Source organism: Suricata suricatta, chromosome 11 (genome assembly GCF_006229205.1).
Source record: "Suricata suricatta isolate VVHF042 chromosome 11, meerkat_22Aug2017_6uvM2_HiC, whole genome shotgun sequence".
NCBI lineage: Eukaryota > Metazoa > Chordata > Mammalia > Carnivora > Herpestidae > Suricata > Suricata suricatta.
The window spans coordinates 15,403,816-15,422,605 of record NC_043710.1 but is presented as its reverse complement, the minus strand read 5'-3'; the positions used below and the strand labels follow the sequence as shown (position 1 = coordinate 15,422,605).

The window sequence follows — 18,790 nt, the reverse complement described above, 5'->3', positions numbered from 1 at the left end:
AGTCCTCTTTTACCAACCACCATCCACGTTGTCTGTCTCGTCTGTCTTGTTCGTCTTGTCCGTCTTGTCCATCTTGTCCATCTTGTCCATCTTCTTTTCTAGAGATATTTTCGCCAACACCAACCCCCTACTTGGGACCTTTCGACTATGGTGTGTGGGTTGGTCCCCCGCAGTGGGTGAAAGATGCAGGCTGCTTTACCATTTTCTCCAGTGGTGCGCGGCAGAAGCTACCCATGGAGTTTTGGAAGAATCTGCAGAAATGGAACTGAAGTCAGTAGCATAAATAAGAGACGTGCAAAAGGTATAGGGCTGTTGTATACAGTTGCCCAAGCTGCATACTGAACAACTCACAAAGACTATAATATAAATGAGTTGTGTTCCCTGACAGAGTTCAGTATGGTGAGTTGTGGTTGGTGACCCATATTCACATGGTGAGAGGAATAAGAAAATTAAAAGAAGCAAAACTAACTAGGAAGAAAACAGAACTAGAACATCAGAGTCCCTGAGGTCAAGGGAGAGGTTTGGAAAAGGAAGGATGGTCAGTAGTACCAAAAGCCATTTCTACCACTGTATGATCTTAGCCAGATCACAGGACAGGAGGTCAATAAATAATGAAGCCCAGTGAAAGATGAGTGAATTTGCCAGTTAAAGGACTCCTGGGTTGGGAGGCAGTCTAACCTGGGAGAGAGATCAAATGTCCTGTAACTTCTTTCCCATTTTCTGATGCTCATTTTGCCACTTGCAAGTTGACAACTTTGAGCAAATCACTTAACCTCTTTGTGCTAAAGTTGGGATGAAGAAGCCTTCTTTCATGGGCTCATTGTGAAGCGTTCAGAAGCAACCTGGCTTTCCCGATTCTCCCTTCTTTGTGTTTCTTCCTGGCCTTTATCACCTTCCAAAGTACTATATAATTTTTAAGTTTGTCCCCTGGCCCCCAACATTCTAGAATTATGTCCAAGAGGACAGGGAGTTTGTCTTTTTGTTGTTATTCACTTCGGTATTCTCTGTGCCTAGAACATTACCAAGCACTAGGCACTTAATATATATTTGTTGTATTTCAGGTCCTTTCCACGTCCAGCCTGATCATTGTTCCTCTGAGTTCCTTCATGCTCCTCAGTTAATCATAGATGGGATTATGTATCTCACGGTTTCCTTTGTGTGTGTTTTTATTTTACTTTATTTTTTTGAGGGGTGGGGCACAAGTGAGCGAGGGGCAGAGAGAGAATCCCAGGAAGGACAGAGAGAGAGAGAGAGAGAGAGAGAGAGAGAGAGAGAAGCAGGGCTCACCCAAAGTGGGGCTTGTAGTCACCCAATGTGAGACTCGAACTCAGGAACTATGAGATCATGACCTGAGCTGAAGTCAAATGCTTAATGACTGAGTCACCCAGATGCCCCTTCGTGAAGGTTTTTAAATTGCCTTATCTCAACTGACATACTCATCTGGTGTCTTAATTAAGACTTTCTATGTGCAAGTAATATAAAATCCTACCCAAACTGCTTTGGGATGGTGGGATGGTGGGCACGTGGGGGAGAAGGGGAATGTATTGATTCTTATAAGTAGATGGCTTCAGGCATGGCTGCATCCAGGATTTTAGAGACTGTTACCTGGACTGGGCTTTTAAAAAAATCTCTCAGATCTGCTTTCTTCTTTATTGATTTTTTAAAAAGTTTTCTTTTTTGGGGTGACAGAGAGAGAGCGGGGGAGAGGATCCCAAGCAGGCTCTGAACTGACAATGCATAGCCTGACGCGGGGCTTTGGCCTTTATGTGAGATCATGAGCTGAGCCAAGATCGAGAGTCAGATGCTTACCCCACTGAGCCACGCAGGTGCCCCTCTTCTTTACTGATTTTAGTCGCAGCTAGGATCACTCTTGAGGGGCCCTCCGGCAGCTTCCAGGACAGACCGGCGCAGTCCTGGGACCAGCCAGAGGAGCCGCTCTCCATCCAGAAGGCCCAACAGACATCCCAGCGGGCTGGATTGGATTGTATACATATTCCTGAACGACTCGCTGTGATCAGAGGGACGGCATATGCAGCTTGGCTGAGGCATAGGCCACATACCCTCCTTTGGAGCTGAAATGCAGGTTATATCCTAGTGGGGTATCCACTGAAAATACGTGATTGAGTGGCACAGTTTCCCTGAAAGCAAAGTCAAGGTGCTGAAATCAAAGGAAAGGCAAATGGAGTGGTGAGAGGGGCCGAGAAAGTGGTGACACCTTGGAGGGGGATTGTAGGGGAGAGCAGGGCTGTGGGCAGAGGGCGGGGTTGTGGCAGGGAGCGGGGTTGTGGGGGGAAAAGGCAAATGACCACTGGGCAGGGAAAACAGTATTGCCATTTCTTACCACAGTGATGTTATGAGAGTTAATTTGTTCCAGCAACTTGGCTGGTTTTCAGTAAATGTTACTTCTGGCTTCTCTCATTGGTCAACACAGTTATTGACCTACTATAATACCAACACCTCATATTTTTAGAACAGTTTACAATTTTCAGTGCTTCTTCATATACATCATTATCTCTTTAATTCTCTAAATAACATTGTGAAGTGGACTGGTAAGGGATTGTCTCTGTTTTTAAACGTGGAAAGACAATTTCAGAAAAGTTAATGACTACCAAGTTATACAGCTACTATAGAAATGATTCCACCACCCCCCTTTTTTAAATGTTTATTTATTTTGAAAGAGACAGAGTGCAAGTCGGGAAGGGGCAGACAGCAAGGGAGACACAAAATCCAAAGCAGGGTCCAGGCTCTGAGCTGTCCGCACAGAGACTGACATGGCAGTCGAACTCATGAACCATGAGATCATGACCTGAGCTGAAGTCTGCGGCTTAACCCGCCCCACCCTGGCGCCCCTCCTCCCACGTTTTGAAGTAATCTCTATGCGCAAAACATGGGGTTCTATGTCCCGAAATCAGGAGTCATATGCTCCACTGTCTGAGCTAGCTAGGTGTCCCAAATGATTCTACTTTTTAAAAAATTAGATTTAACTAATGAAATTTTTATTGTGTAATACATTGGGAACTATATTAGGTTTTTTTCTTTCTTTTTTGTTTTTTGAGAGAGCGTGGGTCAGGGAGAGAGGCAGAGAATCGGTTATTTTTAATTAAAAATTAATGTTCATTTATTTTTGAGAGACAGAGCATGAGTGGGGGAGGGGCAGAGAGCGAGGGAGACAGAATCTGAAGCAGGAACCAGGCTCTGAGCTGTCAGCACAGAGCCCCATGCGGGGCTCAAACTCACAAACCACAAGATCATGACCTGAGCCGAAGTCAGATGCTTAACTGATTGAACCACCCAGGTGCCCCTAATTTGTTTTTTAGAGAGCAAGAAAGCAAGTGCGAGCGGAAGACGGGTGGGGGTGGGAGATGGAGAATCTTAAGCAGGCTCCACCCCTTAGTGCAGAGCCTGATGCAGACCTGTCCTCGATAATGACCTGAGCGAGCGTCAGAACTGGCCGAGCCACCCAGGTGCCCCTTTTTTATTTTTATTTTATTTTATTTATTTATTTATCTATTTTTATGGAGCCAAGAAAGCCTTTATTGGTATATGCGATTCCCGGGCGAGGTTCCATGACTCCGGGAGTGGGGAGTCAGGGAAGTCGCACCTGGTACTGGAGGGGCACCTGGTACAGGAAGGGCGAGGTATTTTATGGGTGAAAGACTTCCAGGTTTGGTCTTGGGAGGGCAGACCACCAAATAAAGGCATTTTAGGGCCGTGGCAGGATGGGATAGGTTGCCTCCTCTGTCGGTGTGATGGGAAGCTGGAGCTTCATGATTGGCTGCTTTCAAACTGGCACGGGACATTCCAGGTCTGCAGGTGGGGGTGGGGGTTGTCAGTGCATGGAGTTCTTCTCTGACTCACAGCAAAATGGCCGCTCGGTCGCCATCTTAAGGTAACTGTTACATACCGACCTTTTTGGTGTTATGAGGCGTCGTCAGGTCTCTGGCTACTTCCTGCTGAGGTGGGGGCGGCATGATGATTGGGGTTTGTGGTCGGAATGGGAGAGTACCGGTGAGCCAGCAACAGGTGGGTAGTGGTCCGGTTGGTGAGTCTGGATACCAGTTCCTCCGGAAGTTCAGACAGGTGACTCTCACAGATTACTGGCGCCATTTTCAGCGTGGCAGGAAAGACAAGAGTGTCTCCTCGGCTCCCAAAACCTAGATGACTATGCACTTTGCTCCTAGCTCCCGAGGGTGGGAGGAGGCAATGAGCCAGGTGCCCCTTTTTTAGCATCTTTAGAGATGGTTGTATGGTTTTTAGTGTTGACCTAGTAACATGGTGTTGGTTTGCAACCACCTTGGGAGCATCCCAGGTGAGCTCTGAAACCAGCCCCCCATATTCTGAGGGCAGGGAGAGGCCAAAGGAAGAGGCCACGCCAGGCTGGTGATGGTGGTCTAACAAGGGAACTGACATACGAAGCTTGTCGTGGGTGCCTATGAGACGATTTCCACACTTTGCCCACAAAAGTTTCAAAGCTTCTGTAATGTGATGAGAAGGACACTTCTTTGTGACATTTCCAAAAGCCCATTACTCCAGTCAAATCATGAGGAGCACATCAGACCCATGTTTAGTTTTGAGAGAGATAGAGAGACAGCCTGAACAGGGGAGGGGGAAGGGTAAAGAGAGAGGGAGACACAGAATCTGAAGCAGGCTCCAGCCTCTGAGCTGTCAGCACAGAGCCCGATGCGGGGCTCAAACTCACAAACTATGAGATCATGACCTGAGCTAAAGTCAGACACTTAACCAACTGAGCCACCCAGGGGCCCCAAAACAATTTTTAATGTATAGAAAAGTCACAGGGGCACCTGGCTGGCTCAGTTGGTAGAGTATATGACTCTTGATCTTGAGGTTGTGAGTTCAACCCCCCTTGGGTATAGGCAGAGTGACCACTGAGGGGCAGATAGACATCACGTGCCCTCTGATGCGATGCTTGAGAAGGACATGTCACTTAGGTAGTATTCTGGTCAGAAATGCATTCCCTGAATCTGATCATAGGCAAAGAAGAAGAAACAGAAGGCAAACAGAAGGCAAAGACAATAAGGAACATCCTACCAGAAGGAAGGATCTAAACTCAAGCATCAGAATGACTGGGTTGGGGGGCTCCTGGATACATCACTTGGAAGAGCATGTGACTCTTGATCTCAAGGTCATGAGTTTGACCTTCAGGTTGGGTGTGGAGTTTACTTAAATAAATAAAAACTTAAAAAAAAATAAAATAAATGCCTGCGTTCAAATGCTGGCTCCACTAGCTTTATGACCATAGGAAAGTTCAAAGTCTCAAAGACTCCATTTCCTCATCTGTAAATGGGAACACTAGCAAGACCTTTTGGGGGAGTTGGGCGGACCGGATGGGAAAACGCACACCATGTACTAAGGAGAGGGCCCTACACACAGAATGCAGGCCTTGCTCCTGTCCACCCTGGCTTCCTTCCCTTTGTTCTTAGAGAAAAATGTGCCCAGCTCTGGGTTTAAGGCTAATTTTCAAATTCCATCTCCCTCCATTATCTTCTCAGACTTTCTGCATTACTTTACCCTTTCTTCCATAGGTCTCCCTCTTTACCAGCAACTTCCCCAGAGCCTAAAAACATACCAACTCTCTACCATCTTTAAAGAACATATAAAACCTCCAACCATTCCTGACCGTCTCCACTGCCCTCCTTCTACAGCTCTTCCTTCCCTTCATAAAACCTGCCATCGGTTAGAGGCCTGCTGTGCATCACAACCCTGTGAGGGAGAACGCCTTCACGCCCTGCCTCGCAGATGAGAAGACTTGGGCTCAGAGAGGATTTGAACCTAGACCTGCCTCAGACTAGAACTGTACAACTAGGCAGTCACAAACCACAGGTGGCACTTGAAATGCCGCTGGTCCAAACTAAGATGTGCGGCAGGTGCTCAAAGACTTTTACAAGAAAAAAACACTGCAAAAGATCTCATTGATATTTATGTATTGATTAAATGTTGAAAAAAATTTTGTTTGCTATTTCAGGTGAAATACATTATTAAAATGAATTTTAACCTGTTTCTTTTTGCTTTTCCAATGTATCTATGAAAATATTGAAATTATGTGGCTGGCATTATATTTCTATTGGGCAAGCACTGTTCTAGAATATTCATCTCATGAAATATATGGCTTTTTGTCCTCTGCAATACCACTTATCTTAGCTCCCTGAATGGATCCCAGGTCCTGGGGCTTCTCTGCATACCCTGCCTGGTGATCTCCACCAGCCCTTAGTATTTGTACACCCTGCTGATGCTGGAGAAGGCTTCTCCTCCACCCCAGACCACTAGATCCGACCACCTCCCCTCCATCTCCACTTCGTTCTCTTCTGAACCTCAAAGGCAACATGGCCAAAGTGAAGTTATTCTATTTATTCTTAAACCAGAGCCTCCCTCTATTCCTCTATCTTGCTAAATGTAACACCATTGTTTTTACTATGCTTATAACTTCTCCCTCCCTTGCCCCTCCATGTCCAGTCACAGACCACACTCTATGGACTCTATCTCCTAGATAAATCCATAAACCTCTCTCCATAAACTTATTTTTAAAATTTTTTAATGTCTTTTATTTACTTTTTTTGAGAGACAGAGGGAGACAGTGTGAGCAGGGGAGGGTCAGAAAGAGAGGGAGACACAGAATCTGAAGTAGGCTCCAGGCTCTGAGCTAGCTGTCAGCACAGAGCCCGACACGGGGTTCGAACCCACAAACTGTGAGATCATGACCTGAGCTGAAGCCGGATGCTCAACCGACTGAGCCACCCAGGCGCCCCTCTCCATAAACTTTTTAAGAGCTTCAGGTTATCATAGTTCTCCTAAATGATTCAATTTCGTCTCCCAGCCTACAGTCTTTAGGATCCTGATCTTCCTGAGATGGAGGGGCTGAGGGGAGCCCATTAGAAGGCACAGCTGAGCATACCGGTCCCTTGCCGGGCACCTCTCTTCTGCAGGACGGTCCAGTTCTGACACAGCCCTGCAGCCCCTCAGCCTCCAATGCTGGGTCTGCCTGCTCCTTATGAATCCGGAACGTTAACTGGCTCTCCTTGCTCCCTCCACGCCCACTACCTCCATGTCCACTTCCCAAACACTTGTCACCTTTTAGGTCTCAGCTCAGTTATATGTCACTTATATCTCAATGTTTAAGAAAAGGCTCTGCTCAATAGTAGCCCACTATGTGAAACTGGTCTTTTTTTGTGTTTAAAAAATTTTTTTAAATATGTTTATTTTTGGAGGGGAGAAAACGAGAGAGAGAGAGTGAGAGCACGTGAGTGAGTGAGGGAGGGGCAGAGAGAAAGGGAGACATAGGATCCAAAGCAGGCTCCAGGCTCTAAGCTGTCAGCACAGAGCCCAATGCGGGGCTCGAACTCACGAGCCAAGCTGTGAGATCATGATCTGAGCCGAGGTCAGACGTTTAACCAACTGAGCCACCCAGGTGCCCTGTGTAACTGGTCTTGATGCCACTTCCCAGGCAGATCTCCCCAATCCTTCCTTTGCATCCTACAGACTTCTACCTCAGCACCGGGACCACTTCAGTGCACCAGTCTGTGTATTTGGCTGCCTCTCCTAACCAGAAGGATTTCAACTACAATCCATGAGAGGGAAAGAAAAGACAACAGCAAGTTTCAAAGAAAATGCAATTATTGCTTCACAGAAACAAGTAATCCAGACGCAGGGCAGCTCCAGGACTGGTTAATTTATTCAGCAGCTCATTGACGCCGTCAAAGATGGGCCTGACCATCTTCCAGCTCTGCCGCCTTTGGTGCCAACTTGGTCCAAGGTTGTTGGCTGAGCGGCGGTAGCAGATTCAGGCAAACCCCCGTATGTAACAATGCCTGATGGAAGAGAACGTCTTTCTTTTCTGCCCCTCGGTAGTCATCTGTCAAAGTGCATCCAATTTCTCCATTACATAGTTAATATTTTTTCCCTTTCAACTAATAAGCAATCTGAGTAGACACTTTATTTGCGTGTTTTCTGAATGGACACTTTAAAACCTGCTCATCATATCTCCTCCTAAATTTAGCCTCCATGGATAAAGGTTGCCTGGTCCATTTCACTGTGATGGTTACAAAACTCTAGTACTCCCTTTATACACCCCCCACCCTCCAGCAAGAGCCCGCCTTTCTTTCCTTTTTCAGGATGGGAGCTCCTTGATTATGATTTTTTCCAGCAGGGTATAATTTATTAATATCCTCAATAATTTTGGTGCCTAATATCCCAGATTTGGCTGGTGGCAGCCCCTTCAAAGCTGGCTCCTTCATCCTGTGACATGCCTCCTATTTTTTTTTTTTTTTTGACTACTTTCTTGCTTTTTGCCATAACAAATTTTTCCGGGCTCCTTATCTCAAAGCTACAATGCCCCAGTCCTGGAATCAGCCATTTCTCTAAAAAAAAGTCCTGATTCCTTTTAGGAGAGGAATGGCATTAGAGAACAAGAACTTGGTCAAAATGTGCTTATTGTTAATAAGGTGTCATTGATTTTAGACCCTATTAGCAGACTGAGCTGAATACACATGCATACATGTATACAGACATATGAATATATTCACATATACATATTTTAGAAATCATGAGTCCACACTGATATCTCCAATTCCAACCCATTGCCACTGGGGTTTTTCTTGTTTCCCTCCATCAAATATGTGTATGTTTCTTCTTCTAGATAGAGAATCTGACTCAACATCAACTCGTGTATTCATTTGCTCAAATCATATAATCCATCTAAAAGTTTCAGAACCATTTTGCCAATACCAACACACAAACAAGCCCACTAAAGACAGTTCAGGACCTGGTACCCCCACCCCACCAGAGCCTGGCTTCTTAACCCCTGTCTCCTTGTGAGGTTGTTTGCGGGCAGGGTGATGGTAACAGGGAGGGGCAGGGCACTTGAGGAACTGCAGGTGGCGTGAAATAGCCCTGCGTGGAGACGGATGAGGGAACTTCAGTTTCAGAAACAGAGAGTTAATGTCAGAGGCTGGAGGGGGTCCATGCGCCGTGGCTCCAGTTCACGTGAGGCCATGTTTTCCTGCCGCCATCTTGGCAGCCTGGGTGTAGGAGTAGAGAAGACATGGTTGGGATGGCTACACTGATCCAAAGTTGAGGAACCACCACGTGGAAGTGGCCGAAGGACAGAGAGCGAAGACTCTGGGGTGCTGGCAAGACAGTGGCTGACATATGTGCCCTCGAGTCGGAGCTGAGTGGGGGAGCAAGTGGAGCCAAGAGGGAGAAAAGAATGACTGGGGCTTGAGCTGGGCTGCAACGAGCTTTATTGCAGGAGTTTCTGGCCGCTGAATCCTACGGTCTGGGAATAGCCAGTTCAAAAGACGGAAGGAGAGATGGCTTGGACCAAATCTGGCTGGGGGCAGGACGGGAGGGGCTCTTCTTTGAGCAGCCAGAGTGTTCATTTCCCTCCCCAAGGAGCAGAGAGAAGATTGCGCTGGCCCCAGGTCTGAAGAGGGAGGCTGTTTCCGGCACATTACGGCATGATCAATGGATGTAAGAAGAGTTCAAATAAATGTGCTTTTGAAAAATGAAGAGGCTTTGGAGATGATTTCACCAGAACGGTCCAGAGCTCTTAAGCAACTGCACCCCCCGTCCCCGGCCAGCCTGGGCGGGATTCAGACCCAGGTGCTTTGAATTTAAGTTGGTGATTCTCTTTAACTGGCTACCATGTTCTAGAGCTAGCAGGCTGTCCTCCTGACTGGTTTTAGTGCAGAACAACTCTTGGGTTTCCACAGGGCAGGAATGGAGTCTCGTGCGTCTCTGCCTTCTCCATGGTTCCCAAGTCAGCCAGTGCTCAGCGCCTTCTTTCTGATGGATCTGTGGGAGTAGTGCCTGTCTCAGGGAAGAAGTATCGCAGCGGAGTCCAAATTTTCAAGTAGTATGATTTCGGGGTGCCTGGGTGGCGTCCGACTTCGGCTCAGGCCATGATCTCACAGTTTGTGAGTTCCAGCCCCACGCCGGGCTCTGTGCTGTCCAGGGCAGAGTCTGGAGCCTGCTTCAGATTCTGTGTCTTCTCTCTCTGCCCCTCCCTTCCTGCTCACACTCTGTCTCTCTCTCTCTCTCAAAAATAAACATCAAGTACTATTATTTCTTTCTATGTTCTTAGGGATCTTCCTTTCTTTTGACCCTTACTGAGCAAGCTTTGCTTTGGACATGTGGTGTACGATTCGTCACTAGCGCTTTGTCTTGTAGACATACTAATTAAAACAATGCCTTTCTGAACCCAATTCCTTGTGGAAGCTTATTTCTCACAGACCCATGTGACTCCCATTTGCACAGAGTCAAGTTGGGACCCATTACAGGGGAAATTACCTCTGGGCTTCCTTTTAGTTGATCAGGCAGCACGGAGGTGAGGGAAAGGGGATAAAGAGGTTGGGTCTCAGCAAGCACACGGGGCGTGAGCTTATCTTCCCCAGGAATATTCCACTAAGAAACAGAAGCGTCCCTGGTGGCTTGTAGCTCAGCTAACCCTAGCCCTGCCTTACAGTTTGTCTTTGTAGTTCCAAGGACAGAATAGGCTTTGTAGCATCAAAGACATCAAGTGCAGAAAGCACCAAGTCTCTGTGCTCTGGAAACATCTCTGCCATTCTAGGTAATTAAAGCAGAACTTGTCAGAGTACAACCTGGAAAACCAGAGGTTAGCAGTTCTATTGCTGCAAAGCAGAGCCTTCCGTGTGGCATTTTTGCTAAAAGCTGGGATCAACATTGGCGATAACATCACTAAACCAAAGATCACTGGCAATTTCGGAATGGCCACGTATTAGTAGATCAAAATTCCGACACTTTGTAATGGACAAATGAGGGGGGGGAAAGCCCACCTAGAATTTCTTTTAAGAAGCCTCTATGTCCATACAGAGTTCCTGTATCTAATGATCCATCAGAAACTTAAGAGTAATGCTTGCTGTCATCGCCTTACCTATTTGGACTTGTTTCTACCACTTCCAAGAGTTGCTACTTCTCCAGAAGTAGAGAGGGGTACTGCCGCAGGACCTTGGTTGTGACTACGTGGTCCCAAAAGTAAGGCCTCTAAAGAAAACGTGTTTACCAGAAATCCTTCTTGAATCTTAAAAAACACCATTGGTGATTATGTAGAGAAAAAAGAGTACTACTACTACTTTAGTAGATTATTTTTCCCTTTTTAGGAAAAATATATTAAAAAAAATTTTTTTTACTGTTTTTATTTATTTTAGAGAGGGAGAGAGACAGCATGAGCAGGGGAGGGTCAGAGAGGGAGGGAGACACGGAATCCGAAGCAGGCTCCAGGCTCTGAGCTGTCAGCACAGAGCCTGATGCGGGGCTCGAACCCATGAGCTGTGAGATTGTGACCTGAGCCGAAGTCAGACGCTTAACGGACTGAGCCACGCAGGCGCCCCCGGAAAAATATATTTTAAAGTTCATTTATTTATTTTGAGGTGGGAAGAAGGGCAGAGAAAAAGGGAGATCTCATGTCGGGCTCCATGCTGACAGCACAGAGCCTGATTGGGACTCTCTCTCTCTCTCTCTCTCTCCTTCTCTCTTTGCCCCTCCCCTGTTCATATGCACACACACACACTCTCTCTCTCTCTCTCAAAATAAATATTTTTTAAAAATTGTAAATGACACACTGTGGGGGGGTACGGTGGGTAATATATGGAAACTCTCTGTATTTTCTCCTCAATTTCTCTGTAAGTCTACACCTGTTCTCAAAATAAAGTCTATTAATTAAAAAAAAAGGCACAGATACTGGAATTGCAATGAAATTTGTGTTGCCACGTGGTCCTAATCCTTAGTCATCTAGGCAGGGGTGGTGGCTGAAGGGGTTTACAAACTATCGTGAAAAACACAGCAGGAAACTTCCAACCCTGTGTGACAGGAAGAGGGGAGAGTCCGAGCGGGTGGCCTCGCCTGAGCCCGAGTGGCCCTCCTTCACCACGACTCCAGCAGGTGAACGTGACAGGCTGGAGTCGGCCGACTGTGCTCGGTGCTCGCCAGAGATCTGACGTATAAAATACCTGCTCGCTTTGCGTTATACAGTTAATCAATCAAAGGAAACGACTGGTTAGAAAGAAAGAATTTTAATCAGTGGGGTAGAAAACCTCCGTGACCATGGGGAACACAATATATGGAAGGCCTCAATTCTGGCAACCACATGAATTGTTCTGTGTGGTAACACCTCCTCATGAGCCAACCTGACATGCACAGTCGGACCGTTCATTGCCAGAAAGCTTTGACACAGACTCTTTAAACACGGCACACCCCAGATACGTTTAAAATAGAATTTGAGCTCTTAAAATTAATTTGCACATAATTTTAGAAGGACTATCTGTTGGTTAGCGTGAGGTATATCTGGGCTGTGGGTTCATGAGCACACACTTCAGTTCTGATAGAGGAAGCTCTGCTATATGTCAAAATAAAATTTCACTTTATGAAAAAATAATGTGATTCATGAGGTATGAGTCCTGAGGGCACACACGCAGTGTAGGCACAGCGTGTAAGGTCAGTGCACCGTGAGCACACGGCGCGGCTCCCCTCCCCCCCCCCCCCCCCCCCCCCCCCCCCCCCCCCCCCCCCCCCGTTACAGAATGCGTCTAGCGCCAACGTGCCAACCGGTGAGGCCCCTACGGGTACGTGTACACGTGCAAGGACGGGTACAGCGTCACGGCGGCGCGGCCTCTCTCTGTGGCAGGACATCTGTCCCTGCACCAGTTTGGCTTCATGTCTGGAGCCGGCTCTTGGCTGGTGTTTGTGCTTCTCTTGGGAGAGCACGACACCGTGGATCTTGGCTTCTCTGTCTGTGCAAACAAGACATAAAGGTTGAATCACTTTATGTTGCAATTTCTGCAGTTACAGTTAGGGTTGGGGTTGGTTTTATGAGGAGTTAGTGAGAAGGATTTGCATTTCTCCCGAATGCCAAGGTACAAAGTTGTTGATATTGTTCCGGGGCAGAGAGGAGTCCAGCGTTTGCCCCAGGCCTTCAGAGCCGAGGAAGGGTCCAGGGGCAATACTTTAACTGCCCTGAGTTCGACGTCTACCTTTCATAAGCTGTCCAGAGACATTACACAGAGGGAAGAAGTGGGTCTGTCAAGGTGGGAGGCCACCCCGCTGTTTTCAGTTCTGCTCACCTATGCGTGCAAGTTAAATGCCCATGTCTCTGTTAGAGACACGTTCCACCAGAAACTGTAAGAAAACGAAGGTAGAGGGGCGCCTGGGTGGCTCAGTTGGTTAAGTGTCCAACTTCGGCTCAGGTCATGATCTCACAGTTTGTGAGTTCGAGCCCCGCGTCAGGCTCTGTGCTGACCACTCAGAGCCTGGAGCCTGCTATGGATTCTGTGTCTCCCTCTTTCTCTCTGCCCCTCCCTGATCATGCTCTCTGTGTCTCAAAAATAAATAAATTAAAAAACAATGAAGGGAGAGGCCTGGATGGCATTCACCCACTACTCCAGGTTTAACTGAATGTCCGGTCATAGGTTATTGCCCAACTAGCAGGTTTCAGCGGTGGGATGTGGTGTGAGCAACCTGGAGAGGTCCTGCAGTGAATGCGGAAGACGAGAGGGGACAGTTAGGGCTCATCTGCCTGTCGGACCGAATCCTCTTTGACCTGAATTTACCTACGCCTCTCTTCCCACTGCTGCCCGGTTCTGTTAGGCCTCGGGGGCTGGACTTCATCTTGGCGCCCCTCCGAAGGGATGGCGGACTAAGGGAGGGATTAGGTCTTAAATCCTCCAGGGGCCCCGCCCCTTGTAGGCTCTCCTAAAACACCGATGGCTAAATGGGAGCGCTAATCTGAGAAGTCCCAAACAACAGCCTTGGGAGACAGCAGGGACGGCACCTTGGGAGAACCGTCCATTCTCTATGTAGCTTATCTCCTACTCACCCGGTGGTGCTCAGTCTCCGTTCGCCCGGGCACTTGTGAGCAGCCCCCGGTCTAGACATACCCAGAGCTATCTGACAGGGCAGCTTCCTAGCTGTTCCTCCAGCTTTCCCTCCTTCTCAGGAAAGAATATGCCAATGCAGATGAGCAAGAGAGATGTTATTAGAGGGATACAGATGAACTCATTCTAACTTACTCCTTTTAAAAAGGGACTCACTCACAAACCCCGGGACCGAGCGATCACCGGTAACGCGGGGCGGGAGGCACCCGCACGGCTGATGGCCGCTTCCGGTTTGCGGCTGACATGTCCCGGGGCTGAGGGCCGCTGCATTATTCACTGTGGCTGTTCTACCTAAAATGCTGCCATGGAGTTACAAAATAAGGGCCATCTAACAAATGTTTGTTGAAATAAAACTGCATTCTCCATGGCAAGCTTGGAGCTCTGGCGGGACCGCCTCCTATCCTGGGGTGCCTTGTGGGCTGTGCCTGCCGGTGGTCAGGGCAAACTGCCTGAGCCGTCGGAGCAGAACAAGCCCCGGGAAGTGAGCTGTGCACCGAGGATCACGACCCCTCCAGGTCACAAAAGACATTGAAAACCAAGTCAAATTAATTGCTGGCATATAGGTGTGTATATATGTTAGTGAAATACCTGCATTCTCTCTTTATTCTTAGTCAGAATCAAGGAGGTCATTTTTGATGGGTCCAGAGAGATGCCTTTGTCTCTTCCGTGTAACTGTGACTGAAAAAGATAAGCAGTTTCTCACTATATTTCCCACCTGCACCAGCGTGATTATATAGACTATACATTGAGTGGTTTTTTTCCTAATGTTTATTTATTTTTGAGAGAAAGACAGAGAGACAGAGTGTGAGCAAGGGAGGGGCAGAGAGAGAGGGAGACACAGAATCTGAAGCAGGCTCCAGGCTCTGAGCTGTCAGCACAGAGCCCAACATGGGGCTTGAACCCATGACCTCAAGATCATGACCTGAGCCTAAGTGGGACACTAATTGAATGAGTCGCCCAGCCACCTTGACTGTTTCTTTTTAAATTTTTTAAAGTTTATTTTGAGAAACAGTGCCAGCTTGAGCCAAGGAGGGCTAGAGAGAGAGGGAGAGAACATCTTAAGCATGTTCCACACTGTCAGCACAGAGCCCAGTGTAGGGCTTGACCCCATAAACTGTGAGATCATGATCTGAGCTTAACTGACTGAGCCACCCAGGCGCCCCATTGAGTGTTTTTCTTTCTTTCTTTGAGTGAGTGAGCACACAAGCAGGGGAAGGGCAGAGAGGGAGAGGAAGGATCTCAAGCATGTTCCACACTGTCAGTGCAGAGCCTGACTTGGGCTTGAACCCACTAACCATGAGATCATGACCGGAGCTGAAATCCAGAATCAAGACACTTAACTGACTGAGCCACCCAGGCGCTCCTTTGAGAAGTTTATTTATTTATTTTTGAGAGACAGAGAGAATGCAAGTGAGCACAAGCAGGGGAGGGGAAGAGAGAGCAGGAGAGAGATTTTAAGCATGCTCTACACTGTCAGCACAGAGCCCAGGGTAGGGCTCGAACCCATAAACTGTGAGATCATGATCTGAGCTGAAACCAAGAGTCGGATATTCAACCCACTGAACCATGTAGGAGCCTCTACACTGAGTGGTTTTTATTCACACATGTTAATTCATTACAATACTGTACACGGAAAGAGAGGCAAGACAGAAATGAATAATAATCCAAAGAAAAGGAGGAAACTAATTGTTTGTGGAGTGCCTACCATAGGCCATGCATTTTAAATAGTTTCACATCTACTTTTCTCAACATTTATGACGTAGAGATTGTTATTCTAATATTTTAGATGCCGAAACTGAGTCCCATGGTGGTTCAGTAGCTCATGGAAAATGATAGTGAGGCTGGAATTTGACCTCAAGACAGCCTTGAAAGCTGTGATCTTGCCGCTGTCACACCAGACACCAAATGGCCCTCCACACTGGACAGAGCCGGCTCTGCTGGGGTTCTTCGTGTGACACGGTGGATTCTATCGCTGTCACACACACGGTAGCACTGTGCCAGGCCTATTCTGCACCCTGTCTACTAAGAGTTGTATACTATGATACCAAAACTTACTTATTTAAACATTTTAAAATGTTTATTTCTTTTGAGAGAGTGTGTGTGCGTGAGCATGGGAGGCGCAGAGAGAGAGGCAGAGAGAATCCCAAGCAGGTTCTGGGTTGTCAGCGCAGAGCCCCACACAGGCCTCAGTCTCACCAATCATGAAATCAAGAGTCGGATGCTCAACTGACTGAGCCACCCACGAGACCTTTATTTTTTTTATTTTTACTTTTTAAAAAAGTTTATTATTTATCATAAGTCATCCCTACACACAACATGGGGCTTGAACTCATGAGCCCGAGGTCAAGAGTTGCATGCTCTCCTGAGTCAGGCAAGCACTCCACCAAAATTTGTTTTTATACAGAAAAGACAAGGATTTTATAGTCACACAATTCCAGAGTACTAAAAAATTGATTGGGTGCCTTTCCTCTGTGCTCCTTCTGCATACGACACTGTGACTTAATTTCCTGCTTCCTTGTTAAAATCCCCTAAGGTCCCTAAGACAGAGACGGTGTTTTGTTCAGTGGTGCGTTCCCAGCACACAGCAGAGCGTGTGCCATGTGGTGGTTACGCAGGACAATTTGTTAGCTGGAGGGATAAGATAAAGCTTGCTGCCCTTATGCTCTGGGTAAGAAATCACAAAGCACCAAGGTCTGTAGTCAGACTTCAGTAGTGTCTAATCCGAAGCGATGTCAATATCCCCACTAATGTTAATGCCCCCGCCCCGTGGCATTGACAGGGTAGTGTGACATAGACGGCTATTGTATTCTTCAGCCTGTGGGAGAGATGTGCTAACTGGGAAAATCAGAGAATCTGCAACAAAGAGTCAACAATGGAGCAGAATGGAGAGCTCAGAAAGAAACTCATGAATATATGGTGCATTAATTTCTTACAAAAGGGCCAAGCATTTACGATGGGGAAGAATGGTCTCTTCAATAAATGATATAGGAAAGCTAGATGTTCACATGCCAGGGAACAAAACCATACTCCTATTTTGTGCCATACACAAAAGCCAACTCAAAATGGATTAAAGAGTTAAACTTAAGACCTGAAACCACCAAACTCCTAGAAGAAAACGTAGGAGGTAAGCCCCTTAACATTGGTTTCGGCAGTCATGTTTTGGATTTGATCCCCAAAGCAGAAATAAACAAGTGGAACAGAGCAAGTGAAAACACTTCCACGTGGCACGGGGCCAGCAGCGCAGTCGGAAGGCGGGGCACCTGGCTGGCTCCGTCAGCAGAGCGTGGGACCCTGGACCTCAGTGTTGCAAGTTTAAGCCCCATATTTGGGGTAGAGGTTACATTAAAAAAAAAAAAAATTAAACCCAAAAAGAAAAATCAGAAGGAAACCTATGGAATGAGAGAAAATATTTGCAAATAATGTTATTCAGTTTTTTTTTTAATGTTTTTATTTATTTTTGAGAGACAGAGAGAGCGCAAGCAGGGGAGGGTCAGAGAGAGAGGGAGACACAGAATCCGAAGCAGGCTCCAGGCTCTGAGCTGGCTGTCAGCACAGAGCCTGATGTGGGGCTCGAACCCACGAACCATGAGATCATGACCAGAGCCGAAGCCGGACGCTTAACCAGCTGAGCCACCCAGGCAGCCCTATTCAGTCTTTAAAAAAGGAGATCCTGCCGTCTGTGACAACATGGATGAAACCAGAGGCATCAGCCAAGTGAAATAAGCCAGACAGAAAAGACAAACATCGCTTGGTGCCACTTACGCGTGGAGCTCACAGAAACAGAGGGGCACCTGGGTGCTCCTCCCTTGCGTGTGCTCTGTCTCTGTCTCCAAAATAAATAAACTTAAAAAAAGTTTAAAAAAACCTCACATAAACAGTAGAATGGTGGTTGCTGGGGAGTGGGGGAGGGAAGATGGTAAAAGAGTATAAACTTTCAGTTATTAAAGAAAAAAAGGTTAACTATGTGAGGTGGTGGGAACCCTCTTACAGTGGGTACATATATTAAATATCACATTATATACTTTAAATATATTACCCCAAAAAAGTGTTTTTTAATGTTTATTTATTTTGAGAGAGAGCAAGCGAGAGTGAGCGCAGAAGGGGCAGAGAGAGAGAGAGAGAAGGAGAGAGAATCCCAAGCAGGCTCCCCACTGTCAGCCCAGAGCCCGACTCGGGGCTTCATCTCATGAACTGTGAGTTCATGACCTGAGCCAAAATCAAGAGTCAGGTGCTTAGCCAAATGAGCCACCCAAGTGCCCCATGTAGGAGTTACAAGTTTTGACACATTCTCCACGTGGGAGTTTAAAAAAAAAAAAGAAAGAAAGGTCAAGCTAAACTACTACCTCATTCAACCTTGGTTTTTCATTTCTCATCGCTGAAGAACTGGCATTCTCTGAGTTTCCGAAAAAGGTAGGCTGTTTTTGCAGAGTGGAAGCAAACCCTGCCCTTTCCTGGAAGGACTGAGTGCAAAGAGAATATTTTTCAATTGATTCACTGCAATTAACCTACTCATAACTGACCCCATCCGCCCAACAGTAAAAGTCGCACATCGGAAAGCCTTTTCATCTTTAGGAAGCAGTGGCCGCCGGGAGAAGCCTGGGAAGGAGCCAGCGTGGACACCCTGGACTAGCACCAGCCACCACTGCTCCAGGAGCACCGTTTCTTCTGGAAACCAGGCATGGCCAAAATCCAGACCACAGTGCCGCGGCAGAGCATAGTGCTGGGGCCGAGGCGGAAATCCGCTCAGAGACGTCCCCAGGCCCCACGCAAGAGCTCTGAACTCAACACAGCTTCCCTCTGCCCCCTTCCCCGTTCCCTTTCTGGGGGAGATGTCTAACCCCCTGTCCTGCTCCCGCCGTGGAAGGCTCTTCAATCCAACCGCACAAGTA

General features: G+C 47.2%; 1 protein-coding gene and 1 long non-coding RNA gene across 3 annotated transcripts in view; one reads left to right on the top strand and one right to left on the bottom strand.

Annotated features, from left to right (window-relative positions):
- The first annotated feature begins 3,847 nt into the window (after positions 1 to 3,847).
- LOC115271910 lies at positions 3,848 to 6,019 on the top strand. Of its 2 annotated transcripts, none has more exons than XR_003900147.1 (2): positions 3,848 to 3,889; positions 5,544 to 6,019. It is a non-coding gene; the product is annotated as an uncharacterized LOC115271910 (long non-coding RNA). The 2 variants fall into 2 exon arrangements; XR_003900148.1 differs by lacking the exon at positions 3,848 to 3,889 and adding an exon at positions 3,921 to 4,023.
- Positions 6,020 to 12,547: 6,528 nt separating this feature from the next.
- Positions 12,548 to 18,790, bottom strand: part of AGBL2 (ATP/GTP binding protein like 2) — a 42,335-nt gene continuing 36,092 nt past the window's right edge. The window contains exons 15-17 of the mRNA XM_029915534.1: positions 18,245 to 18,395; positions 14,490 to 14,579; positions 12,548 to 12,761 (exon numbers count right to left, since the gene is read on the bottom strand). Of these exons, the coding sequence (XP_029771394.1) occupies positions 12,588 to 12,761; positions 14,490 to 14,579; positions 18,245 to 18,395 (415 nt within the window). The 3' untranslated portion in view covers positions 12,548 to 12,587. The remainder of the gene's footprint in view (positions 12,762 to 14,489; positions 14,580 to 18,244; positions 18,396 to 18,790) is intronic.